General features: G+C 40.3%; 1 protein-coding gene across 6 annotated transcripts in view; it reads right to left on the reverse strand.

Annotated features, from left to right (window-relative positions):
• Positions 1-12,594: 12,594 nt before the first annotated feature.
• The window catches only part of MTM1 (myotubularin 1), a 113,769-nt gene continuing 107,910 nt past the window's right edge, over positions 12,595-18,453 (reverse strand). For 2 of the 6 annotated variants that reach the window (XM_074391866.1, XM_074391862.1), the window contains 2 exons: positions 16,392-16,530; positions 14,071-14,291 (listed from right to left, as the gene is read on the reverse strand). In XM_074391866.1, coding sequence (XP_074247967.1) covers positions 14,242-14,291; positions 16,392-16,530 — 189 coding nt within the window. In that variant the 3' untranslated portion in view covers positions 14,071-14,241. Of the gene's footprint in view, positions 14,292-16,391; positions 16,531-18,453 lie in introns of all 6 variants that reach the window. The other 4 variants (XM_003943422.3, XM_074391863.1, XM_074391864.1 and 1 more) reach the window with 2 other exon arrangements.

The following is an 18,453-nucleotide window of genomic DNA, read 5'->3' on the forward strand; positions in this document are numbered from 1 at the left end:
CCCATGATCCAGTCACCTCTCACGAGGTACCTCCCTCAACACCTGTGGATTACAGTTCAAGATGAGATTTGGGTGGGGACACAAAGCCTAACCATATCAGATGGGGACATGTCCTGCCACTGGGAAGTCACATGAGGAAGCCCCAGGGTTAGTCACAGGCAGAAGGAGAGGAGACAACTGCAGGCAGCCCTGACTGGTTTCTGTGGGAATGAATGGGTGAGGCAGGGTAAGCAGGTTTAGAATTGGCTAACTTGAATAATTTCCTTGTTCTCTGGGCATAGGAAGTCGTCCCATGTTGTCTAGTGCCTGGGTCTGGGTGATGAGGGCTGGATAGTGGCCCAGAGTGAGAACCCAGTAAAGGAGGGAGTTAGGGGTGTGGGTTCTGGATTGATTGGTTTGCATTTGAAAAGCACTTGCAGTGAGTCATTTACTGTCTTTAGGAATTGGCTAGCTCTAGGAGGGGTGGTTGCTCTAGGGTCATCAAGGCCCCAGATGTCAAAGTCTCAGAATACAGAAAATAAAATACATGGCTAATACATGCATGGGCTTAGCACATTAAAAAAATAAATAAATAAAAATTTAAAAAAAGGAAAAAAAAGAAAAAACGAAAAAGAAAGAGAAAGCAAGCAAGCAAGCAAGCAAGCAAGCAAGCAAAGCAAAGCAAAGCATATGCATAGGAACCCAGCACCAGAGAAAGAAAGCTGTGCTCTGGAGGAGGCAAAAAGGTGAAGCACCCCGGAATCTGAAGAGAAAACGTTTTTCTCTTCTGGTCTCTCTCTAGCTCCCTCTACTGACAAGGATTTACATTATGCCAGCTGGTAAGAAATATTTACAAAGACCATTTACATGATCACAGAGCAGTTAAAGAAGGATGGCTTTGGAGCTGAGAATGCATCGATAAGTGGCTCAGAGACTCACAGACTTACTGGGTTGAAAGAAACGCTAATCTAATGTCTTCCTATTTCCAATCCACATCCCACTTGATGATTGAATTCTCCCTACAAGATCCTACCAGTTACTGCTTCTACAGATGTAGGGCCAAAGAAAGAAATTCCTAAATTTAAAGCCTATTTCTGTCCAAAGTATCGATCAATACAACAAACTTTTCCAAAAGAAGCTAACTCTGTAATCAGTGATTAATTCTTTCAATGGCATCTACTTAAGGATGCAATTTGACCAGTATGTAGGTATTGCCTGAAACAGTCATTCCTAAACACTTGGTACTGGACCAGCTGCACAAAATTATCCAGGGTACCTTTAAAAAATTAATAGATTTTTCTTTATGTAGTTTTAGGTTTCAGAAAAAGTGAATGGAAAGTATAGTGAGTTCCCATATACCCCCTCACAGCACGCCCCCATCCCAGTTTCCTTATTATCAACATCTTGCATTAGTGTGGTACACAAGTTATAATTGAACCAATATTGACACATTATTATTAACTCAAGTCCACCGTTTACATTAGGGTTCATTCTTTGTGTTGTATGGGTTTTGACAAATACATGGTAACGACCTATATCCACCATTATAGTATCATAAAAAATGGTTTCTTGTTTCAGTGCTCTAAAAATCTTCTGTGCTCCACATACTCATCCCTCCCTACTTCCCTCCCTCCTTCTCCCTGAACCCTTGGCAACTACTTGTCTTTTTACTGTCTCTACAGTTTTGTCTTTTCCAGAATGTCACATAGTTGGAATCGTACAGCATATAGTCTTTTCAGACTGGCTTCTTTCACTTAGCAATATGCACTTAAGGTTTCTTCATGTGTTTTAAGGCTTGATGGGTTCGTTTCTTTTTAGTGCTGAATAACATTTCATTGTCTGAATGCACCATACTTTTCTTTACCCATTCACCTGTTGAAGAACATCTTCACTGCTACCAACTTGTGGCAACTATGTGACAAACACGTGGCAACAGCTGTAAACTTTTGTGTGAAGGTTTTTGCCTGGACGTAAGTTTTCAATTCATTTGGATAAAAGCCAAGGAGCATGGTTGCTGGGTCATGTGGTAAGACTATGTTTTGCTTTGTGAGAAACTAAACTGTCTTCCAAAGCATCTGTGCCATTTTGCATTCCCACCAGCAATGAATGGGAGTTTCTGTTGCTCCACATTCTCACCAGTATTTCGCGTTGTTGGTGCTTTGGATTTGGCCATTCTAACTGGTGTGTAGTGGTATTTCACTGCCGTCTTAATTTGCATTTCCCTGATGACATATGACGTGGACTATGTTGTCATATGCTTATTTACCATCTGTAGATCCTCCTTGGTGAGGTGTCTGTTAGTCTTTTGGCCATTTTTTTGTGTTGTGTTTATTGTTGAGTTTTAAGAGTTCTTTTTATATTTTGGATAACAATCCTTCTCAAATATGTGTTTTGCAAAGATTTCTTCCCAATCTGTGGCCTGTCTTATCATTCTTTTAAGTATGTTTCATGGAAGTTTTAAATTTTAATGTGGTCTATATTGTTAATTTTTTCTTTTATAGATGGTGCTGTGCTTTTATATCTAAACATTCATTGTCAAACTCAAGATCACCTAGATTTTCTTTAAAGATAATTTTCATATTCATTTTTGTAACCTGCCTCCAGCAATGTTCTAGTACATTTTTAATTATCAGCTCTCTGAAGAAAGACAAAGCCCTGATTTGTAGCATTTGCTAATTTCTGTGGTGTAACTCTTCCCAACCTGGCCAATTTCAATGTACCACGTTGACACACTGAATACAGAATTAGGAAGAGATGCTCACAGCTGTCTCTGACAAACCTATATAAGCCAACTCCAGCAGAATGACTTCTTGTGTCTGATAATTTGAATAACCTGAAGTCTTACAAGTATTTTTCTGTTCTTTTGTTTCCATTGATGTTCACTGAAGACTTTCTGTCTGCTATTTTTCACTGGGAGATGTTCATTTTCTTTTAAAAATGATTTGTGAGAATTCTTAGAGGCCTGCGATCCACCAAGCACCTGGGGGCACCATAAGACTGCTGCCTGAAGATTTCTGAACTACTAAGGTGAAGTCAATTTGAACTATACTGGAAAGTCTGTTAGTGAGCACCACTTCTCAGGGATGTTTGAATCTCCTTCCCTCTCCTTTGCTCTGGGCCAAGCAAATTTCCTTACAGGACTCTGCTATTGTGGTTATATGGGAGTTTGTAAGAACATGAGGCAACCAGGCACAAACTCCCTCAATTCCCGATGCCCCTAGTATTCATACCCTATGGCAGCTGTAACAGATTACCCAAGCTTAGTAATACATAAACAATATATATGTATTATTTCACAGTTCTGGAGATAAAAGTCCAACCTGGGTCTCACTGGGCTAAACTCAAGGTATGGGTGGGGCTGTGTTCCTTCTGGAGACTAGAGAAAAATCTGTTCCCTTGCCTTTTCCAGCTTCTAGAAGCTGTGCGGCCTGTGGCTCCTGGCCCCTTCCTCCACCTTCAAAGCCAATGTGGCCAGTTGCCTTTCCCTCGTGGCATGGCTATGACCCGATGTCTCTTCCGCCTCCATCTTCCACTTTTAAGGAGCCTTGTAATGACATTGGATGTTATTACAGGGATGATCTCCTCATGTAAGGGTCAGCTAATATCGCAACCTTAATTCTATCTGCTACCTTAATTCCCCTTTGCTACGTAACCTCACATATTTGCAGGTTCTGGAGATGAGGACATGGACATATTTGAGGAGCCATTATTCCCTCCATAAATGCTTCTTCATCTGCACCCACCCTCCTCTTCTCTAGTTGCTGAGGAAGAGGAGTTATCTCTGTTGTGGAAAGGAAATCCCCCTCTGTCTGTGTCCTTTGGCTCATCCTCACTCTGAGGCCTTGTTCAATCAGGTAACAGCTCCCTCTTATCCATGTGATCTCTCATTCACCACTGGCTTCTTCCTCCTGATGTATGATCCCATGAAAGTCTCTTCCTTTCAAAAGCCCATTCTGTCTGTCTCATTTCTCAAGAGTTATCCAATCTCTTTCCTTTCTTTAAAGCAAACCCTCTAGAAAAAGAATCTTACTCTTGCGTACCCTTCATTCATTCACTCACTAATGCATGCATTCAAATTAATCCATATATTTTGCACCTACCACGTGCCAGGCACCCTATTGGGCATTATAGCTAAGAACAAGGCAGCTTAGAGTGCAGTGACAAAGAAAGATATTCAACATGCAATTTCAACAAACTATGGCAAGTGGGCCCTGAGGGAGCACAGAGCATTGGGACCTAAGATAGTATCGAGGAGAGGGCCACTGGGGAAGAGTGCCATAATCGAGTGACATCTAAGCTGATAGAGCTCACAGGTACTTGTTGAATAAATGACTGCAGGAGGTGGGGCTATTCCTCTTGAGTTTCTTTTTTCTCTTCACTGTAACACAGCCCTTGCCCTAGGACCTAGAACACAGGTCATCACATCTTTTTGCAGCTTAGTGGTGCTAAAGCAGATCCTCGTGCCAAAATCATAGTTTCTCAAACTGGGGGCACTTTCAGCCTTGTGCATCCCTTAGCCGTTTGAGCTAGAATACTGGGTGGTGACTTTTAACTCACTGTTCTCACTTCTGCTTCAATGAAACAGCTCTCACAAATGTCCTCCAGGGACCTCTTACTTTCCAAATTGACTGGACATTTTCTTTTTAACCTTATTTCACCAGATCTCCCATGCTAAGCACTCGCTTCTTGGAATTATCCTGTCTTTTACCTTTTATGATGCAACTGTTTGCCTCTGCACTTCTCTGACCTTCCTCCTCCATCTCATTCCAAGTCTCCTCTTCCTCTGTCTGTCCCATACAATCTGGAGTTGGGGCTTGCCACTTTCCTCCACTTACCTGCACAGGCGATGTCATCTACTTCCATAGTTTTTCCCCAAATCTGTGTTTCCAACTTCTTTTGTGAGCTTCAGAACTCAACTTAACCACATCTTGGACACCTGTTCCCTTCACATTCAGCACGTCCCAAACTGGCCTCAGAATCACTCTCAACTTGATCCTTTCCTGACATTCTCTATATCTGAAAATGATACCACTTGCTAACCAATTGCAGCCACCAACAACTTCAGTACCATCTTTGACTTCTTTCTTGTCTCTTTTTTTTTTCAGTCACAAACTTAAAAAAAAAATTTTTTTTCAGTCTGCATCTCTACTTGTCTCTATTCTAGGCTCAGTTCTTCCCATCTGGTCAACTACATCAGCCTCAAACTGGCCTTTCTGTCTCCAGCCTCGCCACCCTGAAATCTACCTCCCACCCATGGCCCCTAAGGCACTCCATGACTTGCCCCTGCCTACCTCTCAGTAATCTTCTGCCAGGCCCATGCACATTACGACTCAGGAATGCCAGCTTGCTTTGAGTTCTGCACGTGCTGCATCCTATTTAACGTACCAGATGCTCTGCTCGTAGTGTTCCCTTCTATGGTGCCAGTTTCTTTGATTTTCTTGACTGTTGTACCACACGTGCATCTCAAAACCTGAGTTTAGTTTGTTTTTGAACTTATATAAATGGAATAATATTGTATACAGCAGTCCCCCCTTACCTGAGGTTTCTCTTTCCATGGTTTCAGTTACCCATGATAAAGAATGGTCTGAAAAGATTACAGTATTTCAAGAGAGGGAGAGTGAGAGAGAAAGGGAGAGAACACATTTATGTAACTTTTATCACATCATATTGTTGTAATTGCTCTACATTGTTATTTGCTATTGTGAATCTCTTACTGTGTCTAATTCATAAATCAAACTTCATCATAGTTATGTATATATAGGAAAGAAACATAGTATATATAGAATTTGGTACTATATGTGGTTTCAAGTATCCACTGGGGGGCTTGGAACATATCTCCCATGGATAAGGAGGACCTGCTGTATATTCTTTTGTACCTGGCATCTTTTAGTCAACGTGCTTATGAGATTCAACTGTGTTGCATGTAGCTGTGGTTTGATTATTTATCCCAGGTGTGTAGTATTCCATTATGTGAATATGCCACAATGTATCTGTTCTACTGTAGATGAATATTTGAATTATTTCCAATTTGTTGTGTTTTTTGTTGGCCATACAAATAACGCTGCTATGACTGTTCTTGTATGTCTATTGGTGCACAGAAGTTCTTATTCCTCAGGGGTATCTCTATCTTCAGGAGCAGAAATGCTAGCTCATAGGGCAGGTATCACTTCGGTTTTCCCAGGTAATGTCAACTGTTCAAAGCAATGTATGACAATTCCTGTTGGCCCACAACCTTCCCAATGCTTGGAACTGCTAAAATTTTTAAAGGTTTGCAATACAAGAGCGTGGGGTAGTATCTCATTATGGCTTGAATGTATATTTTCCTAATGATAGAGGCGACTGAGCTCCTACTTAACTTGCTTTTTTCTCTTTATAAAGTTAAAAAATATTATTATATATACCTAAGGTGTACAATATGATGTTCAAATACACATACAGTGAAATGGTGACTATAGTCAAGCAAATTAATATAACCATCATCTGACATACTCATTAAAAAAAAATCTACTCAGTAAGCAAAAATCCCAAGTACAATACTATATTATTAACTAGAGGCTTCATGTTATGCCTTAGATCCCTAGGCTTCTCCATCTTATGTATATCTGCTACTTTGTATCATTTGAGCTACATTTCCTACTCCCCTAAGGTCTGTTTTATTCCCTATCTCTGTGTATTCAACTTTTTTTTTTTTTTAAGATTCTACAATCAATGAGATCATGCGGTATTTTTCTTTCTTTTCTGGATTAGATCACTTAGCAAAATGTCCTCTAGTTTCATCTGTGTTGTGGCAAATGGCAGGATTCCCTTCTTTTCTGAAGCTGAATAATGTTCCATTCTGTATGTATATACACCACAATTTCTTTATTCATCTAACAATGGACACTTTGATTATTTCCATATGTTGACTATTGTGAATAATATTGTAATGAACATGGGAGTGCAGCTATGTTTACAAGGTGGTAGTTTCATTTCCTTTGGGTATGTACCCCGAAAAGGATTGCTAGGTGATTTGGTAGTTCTAGTTCTGTTTTTCTTCAAGAAACTTCATGCTGTTTTTTATAACGGCTGCACCAATCTACATTCCCACAAACAATGCATAAGGGCTCCCCTTTCTCCACATACGCTCGCCAACACTCATCTCTTGTCTTTTTCATAACAGCCGTCCTAGCAGGTGTGGCCTAATATCTCATAGTGGATTTGATTTGCATTTCCCCAGCAATTAATGATGTTGAGCACCTTTTCAAATACCTGCTGGCCATTTTTATGTCTTTGTTGGAGAGATGTCTCTTCAGGTCTTTTGCCCATTCTTTGATTGGGTTGTTTTTGTGCTATTGAGTTGTGTGAGTTCTTTATATATATTTTGGATATTAACCCCTTATTAGACATATGGTTTGAAATATTTTCTCCGAATTCATAGTCTACCTTTTAATTTTGTTGACTGTAACCTTTGCATTGCAGAAGGTTTGTAGTTTGATGTAGTCCCATTTATTTATTTTTGGTTTTGTAGCCTGCGCCTTTGGTGTCATATCCAAAAAATCATTGCCAACGTCAGTTATCAAGGAGGCTTTCCCCTGTTTTATCCCATGAGTTTCATATCTTATGTTTAGGCCTTGTACCCACTTTGAGTTGACTTTTGTGTATGCTGTAAGATAAGGATTCAATTTCATTATTTTGTATGTGGAAATCCAGTTTTTCCAGCACCATTTGTTAAAGACACTATCTTTTCCCTATTGTGTTGAAAATTTATTCTGTACATGTTTAATTTCTGGGGTTTCTATTCTGTTCCATTGGTCTAATGTGTCTGTTTTTATGTCAGTATCATACTATTTTGATTACTATAGCTTTATAATTTTAAATGAGAAATAACTGGCTACTCCAGGTCTTTTGTGCTTTCATACAATTTTCTAATTCCTTAAAAATGTCGTGAGAATTCTTCTAGGGATAGTGTTGAATCTGTATATTGCTTTGGGTAGTAGGAGTCTTTTTAATAATAATAATCCTTTCAATTCATGAGCATGGGGTATCTTTCCATTTATTTGTTTTCTTCAGTTTCTTTTTATGAGAGTTTTATAGTTTTCAGTGTAAAGAGCTTTTACCTCCTTGGCAAAATGTATTCCTAGGTATTCTATTTTTTTGATGCTATTGTAAATAGGATTCTTTTCTTGATCTCTTTTTTGGACACATTGTCATTTGTGTACAGAAGTGCAACTGGTTTTTCTACATTGACTTTTGTATTCTGAAACTTTACTGAATTCATTTATTAGTTCTAACAGCTTTGTGTGTGTGTGTGTGTGTGTGGAGTCTTTGGGGTTTCCTACATATAGGATCATGTCATCTCTAAACAGGGATAATTTTGGGCCAGGCACAGTGGCTCATGCCTGTAATCCCAGCACTTTGTAAGGCTGAGTGGGGCAGATCAACTGAGCTCAGGAGTTTGAGACCAGCCTGGGTAACATGGTGAAACCCCATGTCTACAAACAATACAAAAAAAGTAGCTGGGCTTGGTGGTGTGTGCCTGTAGTCCCAGCTACTTGGGGGACTGAGGCAAGAGAATTGTTTATGCCCAGGAGGCCAAGGCTGCAGTGTGCTATGATTGAGCTGCTGCACTGTAGCCTAGGTGACAAAGTGAAACCCTGCCTCAAAGAAAAATAAAAATAGAGATAATTTTACTTACTTTCTGATATGTATAACTTTTATTTTTCTTGTCTAATTGCTCTTGCCAGTTCTTCCAATACTACGTTTTGTTTTTATTTTCAGAGACAGGGTGCAGTCTCTGAAATTTGTCATTCAGGCTGTAGTGCAGTGGTGAAATCATAGCTCACTGCATCCTCAAATTCCTGGGCTCAAGCAATCCTGCCTCAGCCTCCTGAGTAGCTGGGGCTACAGGTACACACCACCATACCTGGCTTTTTTCTTTTTTTTAAGTAGAGACAGGGTCTCACTATATTGCCCAAGTTGGTGTCCAACTCCTGCCTCAAGTGATCTTCTTGCCTTGGTCTCCCAAAGTATTGGGATTATGGGCATGAGCCACTGCACCTGGCACTGTGTACTATGTTGAATAGAAGTGGCAAGAGTAGGCATCCTTGCCTTGTACTGGATCTTAGGGGAAAAGCCTTCCATTGTTCCCCATTGATTATGTTAGTTGTGGGTGTCTCATAAATGGCTTTTATTATGGTGATGAACTTTCCTTTTATATGTAAACTATGAAGAGTTTTTATCATAAAAGAAAGGATGCTAACCTTTGTCAAATGTCTTTCCTTATCAATTGACATGATTGTATGGTTTTTATCTTTCCTTGTGTTAATGTGGTATATTACACTGATTATATGTTAAACCAGCCTTGCATGTCTACTCAGCTTCCAAGGCTCAGTTCTGACAATATTGTCAAATTCCTCCCTAGTTCCCTGTGCTAGCCCAGAAGTCTGCCATCTGTCTCTATCATTGCAGGCAGCACCCTGCTTGGAAATTACTGGTTAACTGGATTGTCTCACCACTAGACCAGATGCTCCTTGAAGGACCCTACTGTTTTCCTTATTTGTGTTTCAACAGCTGGCATGAATCTGTGTCATAATAGACAATATTTGTTGAAGTGATCTTACTTAAAATAAAAAATATGATCAATCGTATAAGGTTATGGGGAGGCTAAATAGTACAGTGTTTGGCACATATGCTCTTAATTAATAGCTCTCTTTCTTCTATTTAGAGATCAAGGGAGTTAAAGTACATGGTCTGGGGCTTTGGATAGGAGCAACAATAGAAATACGGAATAAAACTGAAGACAAGTGTAAGTGTAAATTTTGTCTGAGATATAAGGAAATGAATTGAACTAGCCATTTATGTAATTATAAATAATTGTGTATCTTCTAATAGGAAAGCCTAGCAGTGTCTTATTTCTCACCTTGCATACTTTGACCATCCAAAGCTAAAGGAACTGAGGTGTTATGTAGGCACCATAATGCACTCCGCCCCCACAAGTTGCTCACAGCCCAATGCCCAGAACCTGTGACTATGTTACAAGACAAGGAGGAATTAAGACTGCCAATTAGCTGACCCTGAAACAGCGAGATTATCCTAGCTACACAGATGGGCCTGATGTAATCATAAGGTTCCTTAAAAGTCAAAGAGGGAGGCAAAAAGAGAGTCAGAGACTTGAAGATGTTATGCTGCTGGCTTTATAGATGAAGGGGTCGTGGAATCAAGGAAGGCAGGTGGCCACTAGAAGCTGGAAAAAGCAAAGATTTCTTCCCTACAGCTTCTAGAATGAACACAGCCTTGCCAACATCTTGATTTTAACCGTGAGGCCCATGTCAGACTTTTGACCTCTAGAATTTTAAGATAATACATTTGTGTTGTAAGATAATAAATCACTAAGTTTGTGAGGATTTCTTATAGCAGAAACAGGAAACTCATATGAGGCAAATGTTATCTTGTGTGATATGTATTTTACATGCACAAGTGATCAAAACTTTTTCTTGTGTAACCGTAACTTTGCACCCATTGACCAACTTCTCCTGGTACTTTCTTATCCGCTACCCTCCTCAGTCTCTGGTAACTATTCTATTCTCCACTACTATGAAATCAACTTTGTTAAGATTCCACATGTAAGTGAGGTCATACAGTATTTGTTTTTCCGTGCCTGCCTGGCTTTTATACATACATTGAAACATTACATTTTACCTCATAAGTATGTACAATTATAATGTGTCAGTTACAAATTTAAAAAAATTAAAAAGGCGAATCTCTACATGAAATATCATTAAAAATGCATTTCTGAGAAGGGCTGTGATTGAGTTGTAAGGAAACTTTGAGAACGTGCAGTCCACACCCTCACTGAGCAGATGGAGGCTGAGGCCTTCTCCATAACTGTAGCATCTGGGAGCTAGGAGGACTTCACTCAGACCTCTCCTTCAGGAAATAGGGCCACAGGTCAGGGCTGATGCCCAGATGAGAACCCTGGTTTCCACACTTCCCATCCAGGGTTCTAATACAGCTTTGTGATATGGAGTTCATGAAATGTGAGCAACTTTTATAATTTACGTGGAAGCCACTGTGAAACAATTTCAGAACCGCTGTCAATGAGTAAGTAACATTCTCAAAAGCCAGAGAAACAAACTGCTAAGGCTTCATGGCCATGTCTATGCATTGAGCCACTCTACGTGTTTGAAATACGTTAATCACCTTTGATTTTAAAGGAGAAATTGCAAATAATAATCCATGTCTGAATCTAAGCCTCATAAGAAAGTGAGCATACTTCATTTTACTACTCTTTTCTCTTCCAAGTATGTTCAATATGGAAGACCTTGCTAACAACCCCATAACTTATAAATCTACCAATAGAGTTTGGCATGTCAGACTATGTCAAGTATTGGTATTCTAGTGCCATGCTTTCAGTGGTTCTGTATACCTAAAACATTCCATTGAAATGCAGTTCAGCCACGTCACACTCTTCTGCAAATGCACTATTATTCTTGTTTGTGGGGTTCGCACTGCATACATTTCCCATTTCTCTTGGGTATCCCCTCTTTTGCTTTAATGGTCACCAGTGGGTACAGCCTCCAGTCACAGGTATATACAGTCTTTAATAAATTCCCACATGAAGAATTTTCCATTTATACATAAGAGTTGTCAGAATGACACCAAAGATCTGCATTATGCAGAAAGGCCTGAAGTGACACTACGCAGCTTATTCAGAGACTTTTTGAGTATTATTCCTTCCATAAATGCAAAAGGATAAGCTTGGCTGCATTATCAAAAACAGGTCAGAAAGTGCTATGACTATGTTTAGAAACAAAACCTATTTTATGATTTATGATTCAGAATTGTTTGAAGGGTTGTCCCAGGAAGAGAGGTTCTTCTATTTCATTCCGAAAGGCAGAGCTCAGGCCATTCAGTGGGAACTCAAATGTAGACTTCAGGCTAACATCGGTAGCAACTTCTGGTGCTGCTGTAGGCCTCAGGGCATGTTAGCAACCACCTGGAACAGCGGCATTCTCCTCAGCTGAAAAAAGGTGTCACAATGCCATCTAGCCCAGAAGGTCCTGGTGAGGGTTCCATGAGGCAATGTCTGAGGAAGGGCTTCACAAAGCACCTCAAATCTCATCGTTATAAAAGATACACTTAGTCATTTAAGCGTCCTATTCTGACTTTTTTTTTTCTTTAAGCTCCGTTGGACTTGATCTATTCTGATGGTCCAAATGTTCAATTTTAGTTTACTGCTATAACTATTCAGCATTCTTTGAATGTACATATGTAAATGACATAATCTCCAACTGGCAATACTGTTTGAAGAATTAAAAAAAGTCTTACTTAATGAGACATCAACTATGGCTTATTTAACCAGTATCTTCACATCCCTTACTGTCAACTGCTATGCTCCCTATTCAGCGCCTGAAGTTTTGCATGTTCACTTTTGCAAAAGCCATCTTCATAGACAGTTGTGACTCTTCAAATCTGCATTGTGAATGCACTTAAACGCCCACTCTTGCTGAAATTTTGGGAAAGCCCTGCGAGGCTGGCAGTGAGAGAAAAAGTACAAGAAATAGACCCAGGAAAAGAAATAAGATGGCCAGCATGCACATTCCCAACGCATACACAGTGAGAGCCCTGCGAATAGTGTTAGGTTGTAGTTAATATATTTATTACAGCAGGTCTTTAGTCATTATTGCCATGAAAAAGTTTTCATGAAATTTCACAAAATCTTTTAGGCTATTAGTATTAGCTTTCTTTTTATGGAGTGACACTTTGTTAATTTATGAAATATTTACAGCATTTACAAAAAGTAAGAGAATGTCTAATAAAATTTCTTATACTTACAAAATTCATACATTATACTACTATATTTGAGATGTCTTATTTGGTAGACCAATTAAACTATGACATAAAATAATTTACAAAGATATATTTAATCTTTAATTCATTGAAAACAAAACCATATTAGCTATAAATAGTCCTTTACAAATCATTGTAAAACAATTGTTTTAACTCGAGCCTTAGCTTTTACAAATATACTTAATAACTGAATTAGTTCAGACAGCAAATAGAACTGTGCATTTAAAATTTCACTTAATACTATAAAACAAAACAACCCGAAAAAGCAAACTGCCTGGTACTTCAAGTAAAAATTTGTAGAACCAGTTTTTATGCACGCGTGGGGTGGGGAGGGGAAGCCAACACCATCGAAATTGAAATGCATAAACACAATACTTTCAAGAATACGCTCAACAAATGTACATCTGGGCGTCAATTTCTAAGGATGATGCTCTAGCAATAGCTCATGCATCCAAGGCGGTAGGCCCACATTTTGGCAGATGAGCAGGACTGACTAGAGCAACATTTGCGAAACCATTCCCGGAAGCAGCAGGACTCTCCTGACATCCTTGGACAGTGCTCTCTTTGGGGTTTGCCATAACCCGAAAACCATTCTGAATTTTAGGCAAGCTCATGAAAGAATTTAGAAAATAAAACTGACAAATTAAAAAAAAATCAACTCATATTTAACTGGGTCTTGTCAGTTTTTTAAAAAATATAAAAATAAGCTTCTCTGGAGAATTAGGGGAAAACATTTGCTACCCTCAAATTTCCAAATAATGAAAAACTCATCTATTTCTCCATAAGTCACCACTTAAGATGGCATCAACATTGGCAATTACTTAAACACCTTGCTTCTGGGTGCCTAGGAAGCGGAGCTCAATTTGGTTTTGGCAGTAACACACATCTTTCACATTTGGATTCCTTTTAGATAATCCAAAGCAACTGTTAAGCAGCCTGAGGAAAATCCATTTCATGAGCATATTTCCCCTTTGATTTTAAAATAATGTTGTTTCAATTAAGCCCAGAAAATATGTACTGTACATATAGTATTTCTCAAGAGGTAAATTAAATCTAAATTTTGTCTTTCAAAAACTGCTCTTTAAAGATGTCAGTGTTTTCCAAAACCTCACTTCAGCTCCTTTCTTCTGACTGCCGTGTGGACCCTGTCGTTTTCCTGTAATATGTATTCTAGAAGGCACATCTTCAAGAGTTTAAGATTATGTTAGCTGAGGTTCTACATGGAGGCAAATCTTTTAATCTACTTTTTACAAAAGCCCCAAATGAAAGTCAGCATTGCCTTTATTTCGAGCTCTAATGCAGTGCCAGGGTCCCCCTCAGAAGTGAGTTTGCACATGGGGCATCATTTGCGAAGGACTGGAAGGTGAAGTCGGGGGATCAGAAAGCTTGGCAGAGTTGGCGAGCTGCAGTTCCTCAAGCCGCTTTATGTATTCGTCACGCAAGGCTAAGAGCTCCATGTAACGCTGCTCCACTGGATTCGGCTGCTGGAGAGAACCAGAGACATGACTTAGACCTTATGCCAGCCACGTCATGAGAACTCACCTGCTCCACCCATCTGCTGCGACTGCTGCTTTGTCAATCAGCCTTTTACTCCAAGTTTAACATAATACATACTCTCCTTTAACTATTGCCTCATTGACACATACAGGAAAGTACAACACAGTACCAGAACACCCAGCTGTTCACCAAGAAATACCTAATGTGCACATTTCCTCACACAGGCAACCCATCTTTTAAAATTTATCAAACAAGACCCAGCTCCAGTCTCCCACATTGCCCGTCCCAGGCCCACTGTCTTCTTTGAGGGACAACTCTTCTCGAGTTGCCGTGTGGCCTTCCTTTTTGTGCAGATTTGTGACACTTTTCCTGTGAGTGAGTATCCAGCAACAACATACAGTATTACTTTATATTTTATCAAAATTTACACCACTGGTACCATCCGGTATTTACCAATTGACATTTTGACCCAACATGTTTTCTGAATTTCATCCTTGTTAAGTTGCATTGAAGGAATAAACCAGTTTCTCCACCCATTCCCAGGCTGATGGGTAATCTGAGATTTCCGGGGCTCCTCGGTAGTATATGCAATGCTGTACTGAGTAGCCTTGTACAAATCTCAAGCACATGCGCAAGTGTTGCTCTAAGGAATTATCCTGCGGGTGGGAACTGCTGAGAAGCAGAATATGGTCATTTACACCTCACCGGATGCTGCCCAACTGTCTGCAGAGAGGGTGGCATCACCTTAGGCTCCTGCTGGCGATGCCTGGCAGTTCCACTGTTCTGCATTCTCGCCAGAACTTGGGAGCATACAGTGATGATGATGTTTCCCAGTTAGAGGGCCATCACGTGGTATGTCATGGTGGTTTTAGTTCCTACTGCTCTGCTAGAACATCTCTTCATGTGCTTATTGCCCATCTTAATACATGGCTGAGAGTCACAGTGGCTCTGCTATGCTCCACCTTGGGTGTGAATGCTGGCTTTGCCCCTCACCTTCTGTGTGCCTCCATTTCCCTGTCTGTAACATGGTAATCAAAACAGCACAGCCCTCACATGGCACTGTTATGTGAGTGAAGTGAGTTAACAGTATCTGTTTTGCTACAACTGTAACTACTTTGATGAGTAAACAGGGGATTGATGTTGATACAAAGGCAAAAGTCAGGCTGGAGCATAAGGTGATTCTCTCAGCATGTTAATTTTTAAAAGTTTTGTACTGAGATATAAACCACACACAGTGCAAAATCTTCAAATTTTCAGCTCAGCGAATCTTGACATATGTATACACATAATAATCACACCCAGGTCAAGATACACACAGAACGGGCCGGGCACGGTGGCTCAGGCCTGTAATCCCAGCACTTTGGGAGGCCAAAGTGGGTGGATCACGAGGTCAAGAGATCAAGACCATCCTGGTCAACATGGTGAAACCCCGTCTCTACTAAAAATACAAAAAAATTAGCTGGGCATGGTGGCGCGTGCCTGTAATCCCAGCTACTCAGGAGGCTGAGGCAGGAGAATCGCCTGAAACCAGGAGGCGGAGGTTGCGGTGAGCTGAGATCACACCATTGCACTCCAGCCTGGGTAACAAGAGTGAAACTCCTTCTCAATAAAATAAAAAAAAAAAAAAAAAAAAAAAAAAAAAGATATACACAGAACAGTCCTCCAGAAAGTTAATGTTTTGAAGGGATCAGGGGCAAGCACTTTCTAGAAAGCTTAAGCAATATACGAAGACGTTAATGTAAAACCCAGACCATGAAAACCCTAGAAGAAGACCTAGGCAATGTCAGTCAAGACATAGGCATGGGCAAAGACTTCATGACAAAAACGCCAAAAGCAATTGCAGCAAAAGCAAAAATTGACAAATGGGATCTAATTAAACTAAACTTCTGCAGAGCAAAAGAAACAATCATCACAGTGAAAAGGCAATCTATAGAATAAGAGAAAATTTTTGCAATCTACTCATCTGACAAAGGTCTAATATCCAGAATTTACAAGAAACTTAAACATATTTACAAGAAAAAGATAACACCATCAGAAAGTGGCTAAAGGATATGAACAGATACTTCTTTTAAAAAAAAGACACTTACCCAGCCAACAAACATATGAAAAAAGCTCAACATCACTGATCATCAGAGAAATGCAAATCAAAACCACAGTAAGATACCATCTCACGCCAGTCAGAATGGCGATTATTAAAAAGTCAGGAAACAACAGATGCTGGCAAGGCTGTGGAGAAATAGGAATACTTTCATAGTGTTGCCGGGAATGTAAATTAGTTCAACCACTGTGGAAGACAGTGTGGTCATTCCTCAAAGACCTAGAACCAGAAATACCATCTGACCCAGCAATCTTATTACTGGGTATATACCCAAAGGACTATAAATCGTTCTATCATAAAGACACATGAACACATATGTTTATTGCAGCCCTATTTACAATAGCAAAGACCTAGAACTAAGCCAAATGCCCATCAATGATAGACTGGATAAAGAAAATGTGGTACATATATACCATGGGATACTATGCAGCCATAAAAATGAATGACATAATGTCCTTTGCATGGACATGGATGAAGCTGGAAACCATCATCCTCATCAAACTAACACAGGAAAAGCAAACCAAACACTGCATGTTCTCAGTCCTAAGTGGGAGTTAAACATTGAAAACACATGGACAGAGAGGAGAACATCACACACCAGAGCCTGTTGGGGGATGGGGGTTGAGGAGAGGGAACTTAGAGGATGGGTCAATAGGTGCAGCAAACCACCACGGCACATGTATACCCTATGTAACAAACCTGCACATTCTGCACATGTATCCTGTTTTGTTTTGTTTTGTTTTTTTAAGAAAAAAAAAAAAAAGCCAAACGTCTACAAAAGTGCCTTTCTTTAGCACATGTAGTGGTTTCCAGAACCATCCTGCTTCCTACCGTGTTGAACCGTTTGCTGAAGCTGTGAGCACCAGTAAGGAAGCTGTGAAGACAATGCGCTGATGAGGAATGTTGCAGCTGAATTTTTTTTTTTTTTTTTTTTTTTTTTAAGAGACAGGGTCTCACTCTGTTGCCAGGCTGGAGTGCAGTGCAATCATAGCTCAGCAAAACCTTGAACACTGTAACCTAAAACTCCTGGGCTCAGGCGATCCTCCTGTGTCAGCCTGACAAGTAGCTAGGACTACAAGTATGCAGAACCATGCCTGGCTACTTAAGACTTTTTTGTTTTTTTGTAGAGATGAGGGGATCTCACTATGCTGCCCAGGCTGGTCTCGAATTTCTGGGCTCAGATGATCCTCCTGCCTTAGCCTCCCAAAGTGCTGAGATTACAGATGTGAGCCACTGTACCTGGCCTGGATTCAATTTTTAATGTTCAGGAGAATGGTCTCTATTAGAAGCAGACACTTTTTAGAACCTGTATCCCAGAGAAGGGAACATGAGCCATGAGGTTGCCCTAACAAATTAACATAAACTAGGTGGCTTTTAAAACAACAGAAATTTATCCTCTGACGGTTCTGCAGGGTAGATGCCCGAAATTAGGGTGTCAGTAGGGCCATGCACCCTCTGGAGGCTTTAGGGGAGAATTCTTGCTCACTCGTCCAGCGTCTAGTGCTTCCAGGTGTTCATTGGCTTATGGCAGCATCGCTGCAATCTGTTCCTGTTTTCAAATGGCCTTCCCTCCTCTATGTCTGGGTCTCAAACTTCGCCTCCTTTATCTTATGAGGACATCTGTCACTGGATTTAGGGCCTGCCCACCATAAACTTAGGATGATCTCATCTTGATATCCTAAACTTAATTACAACTGCAAAGATCCTTTTTCCAAACGTGGTCACATTCACAGGTTCTGGGTCGCTGTCTTTTGGGGACCACACCATGCTACACACTACAGGCAGCCAAGGCATGAATCAGCTAAAGCCAGGTGCCAATGCAGCAGAGGTGGCGCCATGCCCACATTTCTACTGGGACTGCTGATTTCATTAGCGCTCTGAAGGTGCAGAGGATTTTTGCACAAGTCAATTCATCCCACTCTCCCTATGATCACTGTGAGTTTTAGTGTGCGACTGGCAGTGGGAAGTTTTCCAGAAACACATGTCTAGCATTATGCTTGGTAGAATGCCTGACACCCAGTAAGTGCTGTGGGATGCTTGCTAATATCCTT

The sequence above is a fragment of the Saimiri boliviensis genome, chromosome X (genome assembly GCF_048565385.1).
Source record: "Saimiri boliviensis isolate mSaiBol1 chromosome X, mSaiBol1.pri, whole genome shotgun sequence".
Taxonomy (NCBI): domain Eukaryota; kingdom Metazoa; phylum Chordata; class Mammalia; order Primates; family Cebidae; genus Saimiri; species Saimiri boliviensis.